The following is a 21,798-nucleotide window of genomic DNA, read 5'->3' as shown; positions in this document are numbered from 1 at the left end:
TCTTCCAACTACATTACTCTGCCTCCCAGAGATGGGTTTGCCCTACCATCGTGATTCCCAACATTTTGGAACTCCAACTTTCCTTTAATAATACCTAGGGCGGCATCTACCAATGAATTCACCTACTTGTCATTTAAACCCAAGCTCATCTGAGCGTACCATGGACCCCACAGGTACTTTTTTGCAGCAAGCACTAATACTGAAAACGGCTTAAAGTATTGTAAACCTGAGTTGTTACACAAGTACTCGTGATACAAAAGAAAGAAGGGAAAAAAACAACCCACTTATGTACAGTATTAAAATAAATTGATTCAATATAGATTTTTATTCTGCAAACTTTCTTGGTGTATCTCTGCTATTAATCTTCTGGGAGCATTTAGCTTATTTACTCCAAGAATTTTGCTGTTTATCTAATTGTATCAAACATTTAATTAAAAGAGCTATCTGCTTGCTGCTAATGTCTGAGCTTGGAAACAGAGCTGTGTCTCCTGAGGACGTGCTGTGTCTGTCACTAGGTGTTTCCCAGTCAGAGAAGGTCAGTCAAATTACTAGTGGCTCTAATTAGTTTTCCCACAAACGCTCATGTTGTTTAGACCCAAAACTATGTAGCAAGGGATTTTTCTCCCTAGTCTTTGAAAATAGCAATAAAAAGCAGAATATACTGCCAGCTATTTTCTCGAACAAAATCCTCTTATCCAGGAGACGACGGCTGCCCGGTGCTTCCGCTGCTCCTCCAGTTGCTTCTTCTAGAAGCTTTCCTTTTGCTCCCATACAGCGATGGGACCACATGACAGGGCGTTGTGTCTGGAGGGGACTTATAGGCTACAAGGCACATTCATGTTTACAGTCTCCTTGCACCCTCACTCCAACTATGATTCCCAAATTGACAGACAGGAGTAGGGAGGAAGGGGAGGTCACATGACCATAAAGACCTCGCACCCATGTATGTGGGAAAGCGGAAATGGGAATCCAGCTCTCCCAACTCTGAGGATAGCGCTTTATCTGCCTCACAGATGCCCTGTGCTTTAGGTGGGGTTTGGCCAAACGTCGACCCTGAGCCAAGGAATCGGGGAACTGTGATTTATTAGGGAAGGGCTCCAGAAGCAACCAGGGAGGGAAGGGGAAGAAGCCAACCAAGGGTGTAATGTACGGCGAAGTCTCAGCCTCAGCCCGGTGCTGCGGGGAGCTCTGGGGGATAAACTGTACTTGCGCCGGCCCTGCGGAGAAGCAGTGGGGCGGCTGGGCTTTTGGACTCTCGACTGGTTAGCAGGTGCTTATAGGCTGAAAAGACGGGGAGAACTTAAATTCCCAGGCATCTACGGTCCCAGTGCCCCAAGGTAATCATTCTCTGAAGGTCCCTGGCATGAGCCTTTGTCAGCAAAGGTGGGGCTGGGTGCAGAGCTGGAAAAGAGACCCCAGGAGGGTCCTACACATCATGCATTTCTTCATTCAATCAACAAGTGCGAACTGAGCACCCACTACGTGCCAGATAACGCATAAGCACTCTCCTGATAGCCGCCTCCCCCAAGCCGGTTTGAATCTCATCAGTTTTATCTCCTTTATAACACTTACTTGTGCCTGGAGTTTATTATACTTCTCCCTTTACATTTATTTCTTTGCTCTTTACTTCTCCCAACTAGGATTGAAGTTTCTGGGAGCGCTAGCGCAGGCTGCCAAGCTTACCACGGTGGTCAGGAAGACCTGTCCGAGAGGCGATGTTTGCCCTGAGACCTGGACGTCCAGGAGGAGCCAGCCAGGAGGATAAAGGGGGCAGAATATTCAAGGCAGAGGACAGAGCAAATGCAAGGGTACTGTGTTAGAAATAATCTCAAGTGTTTAAGGGACAGAGAGGGGAGCACAGTGAGGGAGAAAGAGAGGACATGTAGGGTGGGCCAGATCACACAGGTCTTTGTCCCCACGGTATGTAGGGTGGCATTTACTCAAGCTGCAGTAGGAAGCCACCAGAGAGAGGCCAACCACCCCCAAGAGTGATGGCGCTTTTGGGAAGGTGACTCACTCCAAACCCTCGTCATCTGTCTGATGACAGGCCTCTCTGCACCTCTTCCAACCACAGCAGATAACATGGGTAAGCTGTTAAAGGCTTTTCACGGACTGATTTTCTATTCAGCAGTTTGTTGATGAATGCCAAAAGCATATATGTAGACTTATGTCAGCAAGACACGATAGATTTTATAAAGAGAGACAAATTATCCACACGCACGAGACGGAAAATCTTTGCAGCGGCGCAGCCCCCACACTGCTGAGCTTAGCAAGTCGGGATTTGTTTCCCGAACCTAGAATTTCAATAGGATGCACCCAATTTCCCTCTTTTCTTCCTGTGCGTGCATTTCTGACTCGCCACTCACCGCCCGCAGCCCTCCTTGCAATTTCAGGGAAGAATGGAGAGAGCAGGTGTTACCATGCCTGTCTTACTGATGTAAGCACAGCCCCCCTGAAGGAGGGCTACAGAAGTGTCTGAGTGACAGAAGCTGGTGGGAAATGAAAAACTCTGCTGCTTTTGTGTCCCTTGAAGACATTTCAGATGAGTCGGGCGAGCTGACAATGGGGTTGACTGGCCACCCAGGAAAAAGGAGCTCTCGGCTTTACCTCCGGGGAGGGCTTAGAGGTGACAGTTTTTTCATGTCACAGATGAGGAATGCAGCCTCTAAGAGACTCCTCCGAGGTCACAGGACCAGGAGGTACCTACAGCCTAGCGCACCCCACTTCACCCCAAGTTTCTCCTCGTCCAAGCTAGTGGACCTTCCTCAACGTCACGCTGTCCTTGGAAGGATGAGCTCCAGCCAGATCTAGGACATTCCCGGGTCCCAGAGCCTCGTCATCAGCAACATCACAAAAATACAAGAAATGGCCACTTGGGGAAACTGTGCCTCCAAATTAGACCTGGAACATTTCAGACCTAGGAGAGCTAAGCAGATGGTGCTATTCCCGAAATCTTTAGAAATACACCAATTTGAGAGAGAGAGAAAAATATCCTCTTTGTGCTTTAGAGTCGATGGGTTTTGATGACAGGAGCCCGGAACGCTCCCTTCTGAGGGGAGAGCATTTCAGATCAACCCCCCAAGGCGGAGAGGAAAGCAAGGTGAGCTCACCTTTTTGTCACTGAGGCCAGTCACTTGGTCCACAAACTCCTCCTGGATCATGAAAGCGGCCAGGTTGGCGGTGTAGCTGGCGAGGAAGATGACGGCGAAGAAGGCCCACACGGACACCATGATCTTGCTGGTGGTGCCTTTCGGGTTCTGCACGGGCACTGAGTTGTTGAACACCAGGCCCCAGAGGAGCCAGATTGCTTTCCCGATGGTAAAGGAAGGCCCATGGGGTGCTGCGAACGACAGGGAGGACATTCTCAGCATCTTCGCAAAACGCTCACTTGGGAGCGTTTCATAATCCATGGCGTCCACCAGTAAGGCTGGCGGTGGCCAGGAGATGGAAATACATCATGCTTGTGTCCCAGCCTCGCCCCAGAACCATGGCCACGATACCTCCTCTTTTCTTTAAAAATTAGCATTCGTCCCACTTTTCTATCTACCGTGTTTCCCCCAAAATAAGACCAAGCTGAACCATCAGCTCTAATGCAGCTTTTGGAGCAAAAATTAATATAAGACCCAGTCTTGTATAAGACCGGGTATTATATTATATTATACCCGGTATCATATTATATTATATTTTATTATATTATATTATATTAATTATATTATATTATTATATTATATTTTTTATTATATTATATATTATATCATATTATATATTAGCCTGGGTCTTATATTAATTTTTGCTCCAAAAGACACATTAGACCTCATGGTCCAGGTAGATCTTATTTTCAGGGAAACATGGTAGCTGAATTTTTGCTATGTTCCTTAAAAGAAAAAAATAGAAAGGAAGAAAGGAAGAATGATTATGCAAAATGTAGGTTTGAATGAGTTGCGTTATGACCTGTTTTCAATTTGGATTTGATTTCCATTTGGGGGAGCCAATCTCCTTGATAAATGTAGAGAGAGCCCCTGGGTGCAGGGGCTGCTTCCGTATTCACTGGATGTTATGTGGCATCAGAGGGACTGGTGTTTGGTATTCAAATCCAATTGTCGCTAGCAATTGCTCCTGTTCAAACTCAGATGTAAAGCGTGCACGATATAGGAATTACACCAAACTAAAACCCTCTCCAAATGGAGACTGAGAAACAGAACAATAGAGCTGAATTCTTCCAACACTTCACAGATGGAAGACACTGGGTTGCAGGGTCCCAGAAAATGAACTCTGGTGTCATAGGCCTTTCCTTCCCTCCGTGTGTGCTTGCAGCAACTTTGTGTCCCTCTTAAGATTCCTTGCAACAGGCTTAACTAGAGAGGCAGGAAAACATGGCAAAATTTACTGACGTGGGGAATATGCAGGCTGTAAAACACGCGTTAGGGCTTTCAAGTCCGTTTTGCACAAGGGGAAAGAAAAATCAATGTATGCCCTCATTTCACGGTGAAGAAAGGTCTTCCCTTAACAGAAGGCTAACTTTTATGTCATTTAAGTAAATGAAGATAGGAGAAATGATCACTCAGGCTTCCGTTGGAGATGCAAGGAGCATGGGCAATAAATAAAGTGGCCGAGTGAATTCAGATTGATGGAAGTAACGAAGTCTGGGCAGGGAGCCTAGGAGCACACTTTTCACACATTGGGGGCCGAACTCAGGCTACTGCAATGATAACAATATCTATTCACCACACGTAAAAGAGAAGGCAATTAATTCTATTCTTCTCAACCTCAAGCTCTCCTGCTCTCTCTGACCAGCTTTACGATCATCTGGGCTTAGTCCCAAGAGGCTGAGAACTCTTAAGAAAAAAATAATGAGAGTCAATCCAGCTAACTTCATGAACTACTTCATTTTACCAGGAGTGCACGTTGATCAGAGGTGACAGCTATGTGGGACTCAGAAATAGGCAGCTGCGAAGGATCTGTCAGAGACTTTTGGGAATTCCTGATTCATGAATACAATTACTGGGCCATCTCATTTTCCCGATAAAGTGTAGTGAAATGGAACCGAAAACCAGATTGCACAAAGAAACAAGTAGCTATCATTTCCTGAGAGTTTCCACGTGCAGTTGAGGAGGACATAGAAAGCCTTGTCGTGACGGAAAGGCTAGCGAGTCTGCATGCTAGAGTCCTGTCTTTCCAAATCTTCTAATGTGGCTTCAGCCAAAGGAGAAATAACTGCACATGATGGCCTTTGGATAAATGTTTATTTTCCAAGATATATCTCAAAAGTATCCAACTCATCTCCACCTCCATTACCCCATCTAAGACCAAACCACTGTAATCCTTTCTCTTGGAGAATCCTTTCTCGTGTAACAGCTCCCTAACTGGTCCCCTCCTTCCACTGCTGCCACCCTTCCCATTGTCGTGATAGAGTAGCCCCAGTGACCTTTCACATTGTCTGTGTTTCATCCCCCCCTTGTCTCTTCCACTGGATTTTGAAGAAAATCTGAAATGCTTACCACGGTCAGCAGCCTATGTTAGTGATTTCATCTTATGCCACTATCCACCTCACTCACTCACATCTTCTGTTTCTTGAGCTTATCAAGATCAAGTCCATGTCAAGGTCTCTGTTTTGGCTGTTCCCCCTGCATGGAATCCTTTTCCCTGTTTTTCACATGACTGAATCCTTCTCATCCTTCAGGGCTCAGCTCAAACGTCACCTTTTCCAAATGTCCTTCCCTGCGTGGCCAGCTTATTTAAGTATCAAAGCACCCCCACTCCATCACTTCACTTTGGATTTTTTTTTTCCTTCTTCTTGAGATTGATTACAATCTGTAATTAGTAACTTATGTGTTTACATGTTGTCTCTGTAACTAAATTCTCAGTTCCCTGAGGGTCAGGGAGTGTCTATCAGATTTGCCACATTATCCCCCTGCACCAGTACAGTGCCTGGCACATAGTAACCATTGGATGAATCAAATAAATGTGTGAATTCACAAGCAGCACAAACTCCGATTCTACAAATGTAAAGCTCTACTCTACCACAGTATGTTCACTCACAGAAAATTGTCTCAGGTTCCGCTCTGCTGGAAAGCTCCTTACTGGTTAGTTGCATGCCCTTTTAGTGAAGGCTGGCAAGTCTCCCATTTAAACACATGGTTTTTAATGGCATTTTTATAGGAGGAGTTCACTACAACTAAGTCTCTAACAGGTTCCCATGACCTGCTGGCTGTTTCCAGCACTGGGTCGTCCAAGTGCAAAGGACAGGTGGCAAATGAAAGTGTCTTGTTTTTGAATAACTGTGCCTGGAAGATCTGCTGTCTTCTACAATCTCAAGTCATTTTTCAGGAAAGAGGCTTCATCCTGGCACCCTTCTGAGATACCATCCACTTAGAACGTGGCGAAGAAAACTCACTTAAAATGATGTAATGTGCTTATGTAGATGACATGAATATTGGATTGCATGGGGGCCTCTTAATAAGTTATAGCCAATGAACGCCTCCCAATTCAATTTCCTGTCTACTAGTGACCACTTTATCAAATACACACAGTGCACGAAGGTCAGGCACTGTCAACATAAAGATGTAACGCTTTGGGGAAAAGTACCATTTTATAATTACATTTATTGCCAAACAAATGCAATTACAATTCAGTACTATGGGGACTATTCTTAAACGAGATTATATAATAGCCATTTTCTCACATAGATTGAAGTTGAGACTCACTGCAATTTTAAGATTTCTTTTGACAGAGATGTTTAAACTTAATTGCTTGAAAAACTTCAAATCTGCTTTCCCAACAGACTGAATATCAGTAGTTTTTACCTTGCAACTATGAACTCCATGTTAAAAAGCTAGATGAAATGTTTCATTTTATCCTTTTTTTTTCAGCTGAAGTCAATCTCCCACAGTTGCATATGACCCAGCTCCATTCATACAGCGTGGACTGTGGGAAGCTGGGCAATATAGGATCATGTGTTCTAGATCTGAAATCTCCATGGAAGGTCAATTAAATAGCACCCATATTGAGTCATGCTTGTGAAGGCGCGCTCACCTTTCCCTTTGGCTAAGTTTCTGTTGTACCCAACGGGACTGAAGTATTCGAAGACAAAAACAGCTATGGCTGAAACAATGAGCAGCATCACAAACATCATCACCCAGACGGAGGCGCTGAAGGGCTCTGCAGAGAAACGGGCCAGAGGGATGGAGACAGGGTCAGTGTGCTCACCTCACAAACATGGCCGACAGGAAGCCCGGGAGGGGCCACCTGCTGGCTCACCAGGAAACGTTCTCTGATGTGCATCTGCTCATTCAAAAGGAGATAGTCATTATTTATTCAGATGTTTGAACCATCCTTTATTCTACCAAATATTGGAGGTATTTTGTAAGACTGCGTAGGATAGGATAAAAATAGAGAAGAGCATATGACATCTTACAAACCAGGTCAAGGATAAGAAAAATAAAATAAGATTGATAAGACCCAGGGAGGAAGCTCACATGCAAATGAAGAGGCCACAGGGTCCTATATAATCGCAGACTCATGCAGGGAACCAAAGCTAGGGAGAAACAAGGCTAGACTCCATCAACCGTAAGGCTCCTGAAAATCAGCATGGGTTTTATTGTGGTTTTCATTTTCATTTTTACATGCTGGAGGGATGGTGTGCAGAGAATTCCAGAAGCTAAGGAAGACTTATAATCTGTTAGAAAAGGATCATAAAATCGTGGGGTTACAGGAATATTGGAAGGTCATGTCTGCCACCCCTGCTCCCACTCTCTCCATCTCCCCTTCTGCTCCAGACAGATGAGATCGCTACAATTTTAGAACTGTGTTGATGTTGGTAATGAGCTTAAATGCAATTGAAAAGTCATTTGAGAATATTACATTCCCATGATAATTCAATGAAAAAGCATCGCTTAAAGAGTAGAGGGAATGGAGTAGTAGCTGGATAGATGATTATTTCCCCTGAATGGAGTTTCCATCAGTTCATTTTCATGTGGAGGTCACAGAAGGGCAAGCCAAGTCACAAGGATCTAAATCTTAAAACTCTCAGAAAGGTAAGAGATCTTATGCAAAATAAATTAACATTTCTATTCAAGCTGATTAAGGCTATGAAAATGAGCTGAGTGAAGTCATTTTACCCATGTGTGACACAGATTTGCTAGAAAAGCAACAGAGACTAAAATTTAAACAAAATGAATACATCTCCATTTGAATGCATCATTGAAAAAAAAAACCAAAAAAAAAACTGCCCTGGACACCAAAGAACTTACAATCCTTTTCATCAGAGACAAAAACTTTCTGAGGGTAAAATATAAGAAGCCCAACAATACCTCTTGAATAGCAGACATTTTGTTACTTTTAAATTGTTTTTCTGATGAGGCTACAAATAATTATAAAGACCAGGCTGATAGCAGGCCACCTTCTTCTTAGAGTCTGTGACTACCTAACACAGCTAGAGGTCATCACAAATTCCAATTTAATGAGCTTGATATATAACAAGAAACGAATATATCTGAAGCTTTAACCATATTGGATAATTTAAAAACCAGAAGGAATGCTTTGCAAAGCAGCAAGTATGTTAAAAAGCAACAAGTGACAACACAAATTGCTTGATGGAAATAACAGAAGAGGAGCTCAAAGTAATCAGCGAGACTACAACTGAAATTTATCTTAGTTACACTTGGCTTAAGAAGTAAACAATATTATGTCCCTGAAATCATAGCAATTTGGTGATGAGGTGTATCCAAAAAAAATAGGGGAAATTAATTAATAATGAGGAGACTAAAAATTACTTAATATTCAAGAACAGAGACTTTAGAGGAATTCTGCAAGTAGCACAGTGTGTCTTACCAGAGGGGCTGGTGATGAGTAAATGAACACATACATGTAAAGAATTTGGTGGTGTATGTTGCACACTGTACACATGTAATAAATTAAATGAAACAGCTGTTTGATTCTACAATTAAAGCCGGAATTGGTGGTGCTGGGGTGCTGTTCGGGGTCCTGAAAAAGGCATCCTGGTTTATAAAACATGCACACTTATCAATCTGGTAGCTTCCTTTTTTCTGCAGTTTGTGATAACATTATAAAAACATTAGGGGAAATCCTTACTGAAATCTTCCATTCACTTGTCGGAATCTGTAAACCTGCAGTGGATTTCACTGGGCAGTTGATTGATCCTAGTCTGTAACTGGGCAGAAAATCAGGTAGAAGCTGAGCAAGTAACTGATGCCAGATGTTTTCCCACTTGGAAGTGACAACACCTGTATCTTGCCTTGAGAGCATGGCCCAGAGAGAAAAGGGTTCAGCTGCAGTGTTCTGGTTTTCGTAAGTTAGGAACCTACTAATGCCCTGAAGGATTGCTACCTGTCAGACACTGCACACACACACACACCATGGCGAAGAAAAGCATTAGAACAATAGTGAAAAAAACCTATCATGTCTAAGGAGTGACCCAGAAATATGTATAGATAGCTCTGGATTATATCCTTTACTGGTTTAAAACAGATTCAACATTTGTCCATGAGGGAACTTCAATCTAGGAGACGCTGGGTCAGATTTTCTTTGGAACAAAGAATCCAACCTGCTTAGAAAAGTCTTCAGAATTAACTGAATGGAAATGTTGCAAGAGACGTCATCTCTGTCCTTGAATTGTTGCTGGTTACATTTTCACACAAAAGCTCAGAGGCATTACCTTCAAGAGTTTCCAATGTGAGTTAATGGGGTTTGCGGAGGAGAGAGAAGAAGAAATAATGAAAAGCAATACAATCAGATTCTGAATGTTTTGGCTCTTCCAGATGACTGAGCCGGTGAATGGAACAATGTAGCCTACCATGGTTCATTATGACTTTCAAAACCTGCGGATAATGACCGCAAATAAAGGGGAGCATAGTCAATCGCGTAGGGATATAATTTAGTGACTAGGAAAAATATTAAGCTTACTGTGTAAAAACAGATTTGAAAATCATTTCCTCTAGGTACAATTTATGTTGCTTTATTTTTAAAAACACAGCAGGAAGATTCGGGGGGAAAGGAGGGTTGGCTAAATTTAGCAAAAGTACTTGACTTTTTATGGGAATGTTCTACTAATGCAGGTAAGATAAAAATCTAGGGAAATTGGGTTGAAGCCAGATTCAATATCAGCAACCCATTTTTATGAAACGAGCCAACCGATATTATTTTTTTCTCTCTGATTGAACTGGGGAAAAATTTCTTTCCAGCTCACTAAGGAGATATGTGGACAGTTTGAAAAGAAACAGATCGCTTTCCATGAACTCCCTTCCTCTGACCCTTTCTGAACCTCCAGAGCTAAAGATCCCTGTTCAAGGGTCTGGTAGGAAATGCGGGGGAAATGAGTGGGAGTGACAAATAAGCGAATCTACCCAATAATTATTCAGATGCTGCCCATATCGCATATATTGATCAGTTGGTTGCACATTTCATGGTATAGTGAGGCTTCCTTATCAAGTCGTGGGCACCGTTACCCCCTGCAGACCACGGCCCGGAAGGAACGCAGTGTGGTCTGTATCTGGCAAGGTCCCCGTTATGCCAACAAAGGTTACAGAATCTGAAGCAATGAGTACAAAATCAAATCTAGTGAGTGGTAAGGATTTCCACAGCTTAAATGGGTTATCAAAAAGTGAAAATAGTAAATCCGTATGTCTCTGTGAGGAAGGCAGTATCCAAAATCCTGTTAGCCCACACTTCACTCAAGCGAATGAAGCATAAAAAATGTCACTGGATGCTGACATTCCAAGTAAATGAAGATCATGGAGGAATAAGACAATGGGCTTGCAGCTGGTGTCCACAGATTGGCTCTAGTCTGCACTTTGAATTCTCTAATTAGACATAGGTTTTTATTTTATTTTTTGTCTTTAAAAACATGTAACAAATTTATTGACCTTAATCTGTTTTCCTCCTTTCATACGTTTTTCTTCTAGGGGTCAATGTTTGTCTTAACCTGCCCAAATGTGGGACAAACCCACTAACAGGGGAGTACCAAGGGGACGCTAATTTTAATTTCATGATCTATAAGACAACCACTACCAAAAACTATGTATGATAACCAAACACTCGACACAACGCTTTCTTTTAAAGAAAAAATAAATAATGCTTGCCTATGGTCCATGCAGTTTCAACTACTCTAGCCAGGCTGCCTAATGCATAGATGCTAAAGAAAACCAGATGATAGAAAGTATAAGTCTACTTTGCCTTACAAAAATTTTATGTAAAAACATAAATTTATGAAATAGTTAAAAGGAGAGTAAAAAAAATCTCCTTCATAAGCCATTCAGCTTAAAGGATAGTCACATTAAAATATGACTCTATTAATTTTAGATCAGTATATATTCTTGAGACTACTTCTATTTTGTTTTCTAGAGTACTGGTATAAATCACTGTGCAGTCATCATTATTTTCACTCTTACATCCAGTAAATAAATGACTGTCATTCAGTGAGTGACGGAGAACGGAGATGCAGATACTGCATAAAGGTTTATGGGCGGATTTAAGTTCACTGTGGACAGACAGGTTTATTTTTTAAATGTCCTCAGGCTCTAAGAAACGTATCTCCTAGTCAACATTCTACACAATCAAGACCAGTATCTGAATACGTGATTGTGTTTTCAGCAGATTTTTCCAAGTTAAACGAAAGATGTTCAGCGAGGAAGAAAGTAAATTGGGATAATTCAAATGGGACATGCTTTAGAATATGTGGATGTGGTTTTAATGGAACTGAACCAAGTCGTATGTGGCTCCATCCTTGGAGTAAACAAGACCAAACACCCACAATTCCTGGTAGGAAAGGAACAGCGACTATGAAGTTCAGGTACCTAGAAAAGCGGAAGGCGACACGGTGCCGTTGCTTCTCGAAACCATGACACTGATTCCCGTCTCCACAAAGGGCACCGAGAAGTCCACCACTTCAGAACGTTCCTCGTTGATGGTGAGTGAGCCGACCGCCATGACTGCCCGCTGATACACCACCTGGGTGCCAGGCGAGAAAAGAACAGTCACTTTATTCATCCTCCCCACCACCCCCTGGGACCTCAGGCCCTAAGTCTGAACAAGAGCCCATGGGTTGAAAAGATCACTTACTTCACCAATCATTCCATTCCACACGTTGTTCACTTTTTTGCCATGTTTCCCATTGGTCACCAGGTAAAGGTCATAGGTAAACTTCACAGTTCTAGAGAGCTTCTTTAGGATATCGATGCAGAACCCCTTGCAGCATTTTTTAACATTCATTCCCTCATTGGTTGAATTACTGTAGAGAAAAATCCCAAGGCCACAGACTATTAGTGCTGGAAAATGTGTTCACAGTCATTAGCTACGCTCTCCCACCACTTTGCACTTGGGAAATTGCAGCTCAAAAATGAGGAAGTGGCTTTTCCAAGGACATGCAGTGCATGTATGACAGCAAAAGTACAAAGTGTCTTAATTATGACAGTCATTGGGACAACGGCTAACACTTCTTGAGCAATCGCTATTGGCGCTTCACTCTGCTAAATGCTTGGTGCTAATTATTGGATTAATCTCCATGACATTTCTTAATTAGGTGCTATTCGTATCCCCATTAAACAGCGAGAGTTACTACCTCTTATTTTTAAAAGTTTATAAGACATATCCCCGCTTTAGACCAGCGTTTAGTCATCTGATCTCAACTGAATTCTAAAAACTTACTGGAAAATGGAAGAGGACGACGTGCGATTTGCAGGTGGAGGAGACTTTTGCTGTCCCCTATCGTTGCAGATGGAGGTTTGCAACAGACGGAGGAAAGTAAGGGAATCTGACTTAGGAAAGGCACTTTTCTCACAGAGGACAATAGCTCGGCTAAGAATTAGGACACCTGAGGTTTACTTTCCACCTGAGTCCGTGGGTCTCGTGTCCCTTTATCAAGTCATCCGTCAAATGAGGGCCCATTCATAATATTTTCCCTCCATCCCTCCATTGTAGGAAGTGTAAAAGGTGACACTATTAAAGAACAATGTCCTTGATCAGGAAAAAAGAAAAAAAAAAGCTCTGTGAAAATACAGGGTGTTTTCAAAGCTGCCTTAAACGCTGTCATAACCTACAAAGGTTACATGCACTGCTCTGTGCCAGCCAACTTGCCTTACGCTCCTGACCAAGTCATACTCAAAGGACACCCACCAAAATCAAAAATGACTTTGAAAGGCAGGGAAACAGGGGCCTTGCCAAGTGATAGCAAAAAGTACTTAAGACGACTCAGGTAGGAAGATAGAGACGTCCCTGGGCAATGCACTTGGTTCCACCTTGCACTGGGCCATTCCATCAGCAACGGTCTGCCTTTGAGTCACGTGTGTCATGAGATAGGTGCTCTGTTCGAATATTCCACTGTTGGCACATCTACACATTGAACTGTTATCTAAGCACTAAAACTATGTTTATGGAAATCCAGCATCATAATGGGAAAACACCTATGTTTCCACATCATATGAAAAAAGTAGGTTACATAGTGATACATACAGAATGATCGTAGCTATATAAAAACAGGTAAGCTTATGAAATATCGGGATGGAAAAACAATGAAATAGGAAACAACCATTTTTGAATGGTGAGAAATGTTGTTTGCTCTTTTTCGTATTTTCAGTCTTTTCCCCCCCAAATTATCTGCAGTGAGTATATACTATATATATAACTGGATACACACACACACATTAAGCACCACTTGAGTATACTGACATCTGTATCCTGGAATATCCATCTATATCCAGGTAAATTTGACAATATAACTTTGAGTAATGGAAGTGGGTTGCAAAATGAATTTTTCTCAGTGTTTTCCTTGTCTCAGGATCACAGATCAGCTATTCTGAATCGCTGTCTTCACCTCTGCCTCCTTCCTATCCTGTCCCCGAGCTCTGTATGTATTTACACGTCATGTATTTACACGTAAATAAATCTGTATGTATTTATATGTGATGAATGGTGGGCCCAACTCCATAGTGTAACAGGAAGTAGGTACCTACCCTATTGCTACCAATTCCCCAGAGTGGAGGGGGTCAGGCTGGAGTTACAACTACCATAAACATGATGGAAATGTGTCCTACATACATTAAATTAATGGCATGTCCAAATGTGATTTCCTTCCTGTATCTGTGACTCTCTGAAAAATGCGTCAAAATCAAATTCTCTTTCTTCCCGGCCAATACAGGCCATGCATGGACGCCTCTTCTCCCCCTCTCCCCATCTGTGTCTCCTTTACTCTCTGCTCCTTCCCTTCTTCTATCACAGACTCTTCCTTCACCTGGTCAAGATTCCTGGGAGACTTAAGACAGGAGTTACATATGCCCCAGGCTTAAGACTCAGGGTCACTGGCAGGTAGTGACTCGTGTGACTCTGTGGTCTCACTGGGCACCTCAGCCAGTTTGAGTTAATTATCTCTGTATGTACCCTACTAGATGTATTTCTGGGTACTGATGGTCATTGGTGCATTGTCACCCAATGAACACCAAGTACCTACCCTGTGTAAGACATGGCACTAGGCCCTGGGGACACGGGATGAAAAAGACATGCAAAAAATACAACAGTTGAATTTATCATGGGGTTTATGGTAACACAACCAACCAGTAATTGGGAATTTCCATTGGTTCCTATCATAGCCTTTGTGTGTGTGTGTGTGTGTGTGTGTGTATGTGTGTATGTGTGTGTGTGTGTGTGTGTGTGTGTGTGTGTAGGGAGAATGACTTAACTACACAGACACCTCAGAAATGGTGCCCTTGCAAGCTCTCTCAGCTCTCCGCCATCGCCCAAAATAACAGGTGACTCATAAAAACACATATAGGAAAGACGATCCAATAAATCCAGTTCTCGGCTCTGCAGTTTCCCAGTGTGGCCAGTGGCTAGGAGCGAGTCAGACAGAGCTGCTCTGAGAGCCTGGTCTGCTGCTAACAACCATGAAAACTCAGACGTGTCTTCATTCACAGCCTCAGTTTGCTCCTTGGTAAACTGAGAAGGCTGATGCTTACCTTGCAGGAGAGTGGGGAAGATAAAAAAAAAACCAAGGACCTAAAGCACGTCGCCCATAGCGCTTAAAAATACATCTCTCTTCTCACCAATGATTTGACAGTTTGGGGGATTTATTGACGGTATAGCCATTTCTCCCGACATAGCAAGCTGGATAATTTTTCCTCAATTTTCTCTTCATACCATAACATTCAACTAGCAGGCTTGAAGGAAAGCCTGGTATCTCTGCTCATTTTCTATTACCTGTGTTTTTAGAAGACTGATGTGTGCCCTCAAGACCCCACCCTTTACCAGAAGTGAGAGACAAAAGGTTTGCTCTGGGAGACGTCATTAAGAAAACAAATATAACCACGTTATCTAACCCGAATCCTTTCTGGAACCAACCATCCTGCCTCAAGGATATTATCTTTAAGAAATGCAATTGATCTAATCTGTGTTAACGTTGGGCTTAGTGGCTGCTAGTAATTTTCTATTGCTCTCTCAGGTAAATCAAAGACTCACTCGACTTAGATGCACGGTAACCTTCTGTCCCCAAGGAAAAAGGAAAGCTGCAAGCCACCGCCTCCCACAAGAACCAAAACTGTGAATTTGAACCCGTTAATCTGTTTATATCCTCAGTGGAAAAGTCAATTCTTTCAAAGAGAGTAATTTATTTGAGGGTTCATTTCATCCATATGAATGCGACTCAGGAGTTGGTGATCTATTGTTTTCAGCGTCAAGGCTTCTGATTCTAGACTTGAAACTCCTATCGTTGATTGTGAAGCACAAGAGGCCCTACCAATGGGCCCGAATGAAACAGAGATGGCATTGTTTTCATAAGGAAGGCGCCCCACTCAGGTTATACTCTTCGCTTTGTGCCAGCCGCTCTGCTCTCTTCATCTGACCAAGTTCTGCTCAGAGAACACCCACCCGAATCAAAACACCCTGTGGCCACTTTCCCAGCTAACCCTTCCATCCATCATTCCCACCGCTTGTCCCTCTCTAGCCCTGCACGAGGCTTCCATCTGTTTCCCACTCACCAAGCCCTGCCTCGGGGCCTTTGCACCTGCTGTTCCCTCTACCTGGGAGGTACTTCTCCCAGTTCTTCACGTGTTTGGCTTCTTCTCTTCCTTTATCTGTCACCTGAAGTCTTACCTGTGTGAGCTAAAGGAGTCCCACATCCCTCAAGCGACTCTCTGTATCACACCACTTTCTTACAATCTTCACAAGATTTATTGTAACATAGAGCTGCCTTGGTCCTCTATTGGCTGCTGTGTTTTTGAACTCTGTATGCTCCTGACTGCAAGACGTTTGTCTTTTGTCTTCCCTGATCATTGATGGAGCCCCCCAAGCCCTGCACTGTGCATACCTCACAAACCGTGCTTCCGGTGCAGTTATTTATTTATTGACTAATCCATTCAAAAGTTCAACGCCAAAGAGGCCGACAACTCCAAAGAGGCCGGTCATTATTTGATGAATAACCTACTCAGAATTTCAACTCTGAAGTGGCTGCTTATTGATGACACAATTTTTCTCCAAACCAACTATGCCTTCAAAATATATTTAGCAATCTTATTTTTAAAAGATTATCTTTATCCCAAGAGCTGAGCTCTGGGGATTTGCATCTTGTGTACTGATAACTTAGGTTGGAAGTTGGAACGGGGAGGAAAGGTGTCCTTTTCTCTCATCCGTTCAAGCATCGACCTTGGTGTGGCCTGTCCTTGTCACTGGGGGTACAAAGATTAATAAGCCACGTTCTCTAAATTGAGGCAGCTAATAATCCAAGGGGAAATATAGACAAACTATAAGCCATAAAAACAGTGACAAAGATAGAGACAGAGAGGTATGGACTGAATGTGTTCCCTCTAATTTAGACGTTGAAACCTAATCCCCAGTGGGATGGCATTTGGAGGTGGGACCTTTGGGAGGTGAGGATGGAGCCTTCAGAAATGGGATTCGTGCCGTTATAAGAAGAGACCAGAGGGCTTGGCTTTCTCTCTGGCTGTGAGGAAAAGGTGACGATGGGCAGAGGGCCCTCAGCAGACTGAATCTGCCAGCACCTTGATCTTGGACTTCCAGCCTCCAGAACCGTGAGAAATCAATGTCCATTGCTTAAGCCACTCAGTCGGTGGTAATGTGTTGTCGCAGCCCAAGCAGACTGAAACACAGAGACACAGCCAGCGTTCGGTGGAAGTGGGGAGAACTAATCCAACTTGGGGAGGGAGTGGTCAAGACTCAAAGGACAAGCCAGAATTAGCCAGGTGAAAGGAGGGGATCAGAAAATACTCAGAAAAAAAAAAAAGGGAGATATCCATCCAATGGTAGATTTCATCCTTTGGAGAATCCCCCAGAAGGGTGGTGTTTTTGTTTGTTTGCTTTAGCAAAGACTATGATCAGGAACTTGGACTTGGCCATCGAGCCTTACGCTTCATCCAAAGGTTTACAGCTTAGGGGGAATCCTGCACCAGAGGCTCTGATAAGAAAAAGTCAGTTCTTTCCTCAATTGTAATGAGAGGAAATAGACGCGATGCATGCTTGCTGCTGGTGAGCTCAGAAATCGCCAGGAGATCAACTGTACCATGATGTCACCAGAAAGTCATATGTAAGGTGTAGGTGGACCCCCTGATGGAGGGAAATTTTGAAAGTTTTTGAAAAGTTTGGATCTGGAAAATATAAAAAAAAAAGGTGGAAGGAAGTGGAAAGTACAGGGCTGGGGGAGGAGGGAAGCCAGAAAGATACAAATAATTATTTAAGGAAAGATTGAAGGGGAGGGTTGATGCAGCAGAATGGACCACCGTTTGAGTCCTGCCTCTTCCATTTACCAGCTGCAGGGTTTGAAATGTGTTTCTTAATCTTCCCACCACTCAGTTTTTACCATGTTTAAAATGTCAAAACCACTTACCTTGTATAGCTGTGGTTGGAAGCAAATAATGCAAACCATTTGGAGTAGCCCCAGTGTAAGCCTTTTAAAAAATCTAGTTTTAATTATTATAGTATACCTATGATAATAGAGTATGTTCTACCGTACATTGTTCTATCATTGGATAGATGTTCTTATTCATGGTACACGCTATTTTAAAGGTTTGGGCACATTCAACCTGACAGCACCCGTGGACTCACTTGATTTTGACGAACTTCCGACATGGCACCGTGTTCCTCACACACGTCTCAGTCAGTGGGTCGATGTCTTCCACGATGACAAAGGGGGCTTCCTCTAGGGTGACGATGCTCAGATGGTTGTCGTCCGGCTCACAGTCCGAAAAGGACTTGTACCTGGGCCATACGGCGTGCCTCAGGCTCAGGGTCTGGTTCTCCCACTTCCCTACCTGCACCATGAAGACAAAGCAGACATGCGCTTTCCTGCACCACTGACTTCCAGACAGGCACGTCCTTCCCCACGAGAGGTGCGGGAGAAGAATCCCATCTGTCTGAGGGGCTTTTCTGCTCCTGTCTCAACATACACATCTGCTTATCGGCTAAGAAAAATGGGGACAAAGAGCAAGCAGAACACTGGGCAGCGCCCATGGTCTGGACACTCCCCAGGCTAGTTAACTGATGGGGGTTTTGCCTAAGCACCGAGACTATATCAGAACTCTCCAGTGTTCTGCCAGAGTTCAGGGCCACTCTGAGAACAGCGTGGACTTTTAGAATCACAGAGGTCTGGATTTCAATCCCCAACTCTGCCACCGTTCAACCCCAGGCAAGCTAGTAAGCTCCGAGTGTCTGTTTTCTCATCTGAAAACAGGCACGAGTCTACCCACTTCATGAAGGTGTCGTGGGCATTAGTGAAAAGCACAGTGTCCACACTTAGTAAGGACTGCCTACTTTTTCTTTTAAATATGGAAGAAAGACAATGAAATGGAGGAAGATTTTTGTTTTAAGTGTTATGAAAACGAAAAAAGAGGAAAGAGGAAGTGGCGGGAAGATTAGCGGGAGAGACAACCCAAGGGGCCCAAGCAGGTGAGAAAAGTATCAGATATGGTTCCATATAAGCCGCAAATTAAGGTGAACTTTCGTTAATCCGGCCCTGAGTGGACACTTGTACTGCTTATTGTACTTCAAGACCTGTCAAAATAGAATCGATGAGTTCCCTCTGAGCAGCAGTCCACATCTGAGTGAAGTCAAATTGAAGGTTGTATGTTTTGAACCTTAATTTCATTTGACAGCTTATTGGCACCATTCACAGACACACGGGGAGGAAGCTGCCCCCAGCATCGCACTTTCTCCTTCCTCCTCCCACTCCCACGCACAATTGCCTGACACCACAGGTCAGCTCTCCATGTGTAATACCAACCTCAAGAAAAACACCTCATCTGAAAAGCTAAGTACCAAGTCCAGGCTTGTCTGTGTTGACATGACCCGCTCCCCTCTCTTCCTGGAACATAAGTGTCACCAGAAATGAATCACAGGCCCTTAAACAGAATTCAGACTCGCTGGACACCAGGAAAGGGGATGGGGTGGGGGAAGAGATGGCAGTCAGTGCTCTCCAAGATGACCTCATCATTTGGACTGGAAAATTTTTTGCTGCTTGTACAGAAACATCCCGTGTGGCCAATTACAAAATTGTCCACTTCACGTATACCTTCCTTTTTAAGACAGGAAGGAGAGCCATTTGGTGAAGCAAACATATCAATCTTCCTGTACTGTGACGTGTAACACAAGCTGGAAGGAATGTTGAGCCCGCTAAAGTCTTCATCATTCAACACGGATTTATTAAACACCAACTATGCACTGACACCAGCCTGGGAACGACCAAGATAAAAACAGAGTGGTTCCTGCCTTCTTGGACCTCTCAGTTGGCTGTGGGTCGAAGATAGTAGTAAATATGCATAGATAAAGAGATATCTTTCATCTCATTAGCTCCGATTTTATGTCAAACAAGGCTTTGGATTTTTAAACAATTGCAAGTTTTAATTAGCTCTGCCCTCCTGAAGTATTATAATTCACCACCAACAGACATCTGTCTGAATTACTTTGGGCTTTCTCTATAATAACCACTGGAAAGAAATTACCAGTGAACAAGGCAGAGAATTTTCATTTCTCAATACCTGTTTCACTTGGTAATCAGATTATAATTTTTTGTCATTGGTTATCGACTGTAACTTTTTGGTTCCCATCGTTTCAATGGGCATTCACAGAATGCTTTCAACGCTTCCAAGAATCTATAGCATTAGTGTACACTGGCACATAACTTTTAAAAATATGTGTGTTAGAAAAGATTCATTGGGAATTTTATTCATAGTATAAAATTTCCTTACCAGAATTGACTTTGGACATGTTATACAAACTGGCCCTGCCCCTTTTCCCCGGAGGTTGGGTAGTTCAGTAGGTAAGAGAATGGCGTTAGGAGTCAAACAGAACTAAGGGCTAATCCTGGGTTCACCCATTAGCTGAGTAGCCTGGGGAAAGTCACTTTACCTCTCTGAGCTTCACTTTCTCTATCTGTAAAACAGATAACAGGATATGTCTTTCAGGAGGGTAGTGAAATTTCATGAGCCAAACATATACATGAAGCATCAAGCACAGAACTCAGGACAGAACATCCTTGGTAGCTGCTGTTATTTCGTTATTGTTGTAGTTAGCATTTAGGATACAGCTCAAATATCACCTAATCTTGAGAGGCATTCCTGCCTTCCCTAGTAATGCGGGACTCCGCACCTATCTCCACCAGAGTATTTGATGCTACAATTGTGACACTGTCAACTTGGAGCACTGCTGTGTGGTCAGAAACGTGCCAATATCACCCCCCAAATCCTACATGGTGAGGATTACTCCAACGTCACCAGGCAGAGAGCTCAGGCACAGACAGGGTATGTCACCTGCCCAAAGCCAGACAGCGCGTAAGTGGTGGGAGCAGGTGTACCGCCCGGGGCTGTGCGGATCCAAAGGTGCTTCCCACCGCAGCCTCTATGAACTGACCTGCACTCACCACGTTACAGCCCCAAGACCCTTCCTTCCTTGCAGAGTCAGCTCCCAAGACGACACAGACAGAGGCCAGCAGACCCTGGTGACCTCACTGACCACGTCACACACCCTCGGCAGGCAGAGCTCCAGCCCACGCTGACTCATGGGGACAGACGTGGAAAAAGGTTTAAGAGTCCCCAGGGTGCAATAACTTCCTGAATCTTCTCTCTCACTTCCCAACATGTCTAAGTAAGCACCCACGGGTTGGTCAAGGAGGAGGGAAGTACGTGGTGGGTGGAAAAACTTGATCAGGAGCCGCAGGTGCTGTGCGAATGTTGACCTAGATCCTGCGAGTTCTCACCTCCTCCTCTGAGTCTGACAGACTCCTGTGATAAGCTCCCACCCCAAACACAAAATATGCCAACGCCAAGCTTTATATACCAGGCAGAGAAGCACAGATAGCCTTCCCTTTCCCCTCCCACATCCCCATTTACAAAGGACTAGAATTGAGTCCAGTGTTTGTGCATAGGTTTAAGAGAGACTCATTCATTCCTAAATATTTACTGAGCATTTCACTAAGTATTTCTTAGGTGCCAAGCACCGTCAGACACTGTAGTGCAAACAACAAATTACTGGCATGGAATTTTTATGCTAATTGGTAAGACATGCCTGGATCAAATAATCACACAAAAGTATATATCATGCAAACTGAGAGGAAGAAAAAAAAATGAGTCTACGAGAGAAACGAGGGGAAAAGAAATCACAGAAGGTTTCCCAGAGGAGGTGACACTTAAAGTGAGATTGCAAATCCAAGATGAGTGGGTGGGAAGGAAGGGGGAGTGGAGGACGGGAGAGCACCCCAAGCAGGCAGGGGACAGATGATGCAAAGCCTTGTAGGTCCTGCTAATGAGTTGACATTTACCCTAAGAGTTAATCTAATCTGTTAGCCAGAAC

The 21,798-nt window shown here is 43.6% G+C and overlaps 1 protein-coding gene across 1 annotated transcript in view; it reads right to left on the bottom strand.

Annotated features, from left to right (window-relative positions):
* The window catches only part of GRIN2A (glutamate ionotropic receptor NMDA type subunit 2A), a 350,699-nt gene that overhangs the window by 54,719 nt on the left and 274,182 nt on the right, over nucleotides 1–21,798 (bottom strand). The window contains exons 6-10 of the mRNA XM_074322871.2: nucleotides 18,061–18,266; nucleotides 12,076–12,244; nucleotides 11,811–11,964; nucleotides 7,033–7,158; nucleotides 3,111–3,340 (exon numbers count right to left, since the gene is read on the bottom strand). Of these exons, the coding sequence (XP_074178972.2) occupies nucleotides 3,111–3,340; nucleotides 7,033–7,158; nucleotides 11,811–11,964; nucleotides 12,076–12,244; nucleotides 18,061–18,266 (885 nt within the window). The remainder of the gene's footprint in view (nucleotides 1–3,110; nucleotides 3,341–7,032; nucleotides 7,159–11,810; nucleotides 11,965–12,075; nucleotides 12,245–18,060; nucleotides 18,267–21,798) is intronic.

The sequence above is a fragment of the Rhinolophus sinicus genome, chromosome 10 (genome assembly GCF_057876585.1).
Source record: "Rhinolophus sinicus isolate RSI-liver-muscle chromosome 10, RSI-T2T, whole genome shotgun sequence".
In the NCBI taxonomy this organism is placed as follows: domain Eukaryota; kingdom Metazoa; phylum Chordata; class Mammalia; order Chiroptera; family Rhinolophidae; genus Rhinolophus; species Rhinolophus sinicus.
Note: the sequence above shows the minus strand (reverse complement) of the source record. Positions and strands in the feature narration are given on the sequence as shown.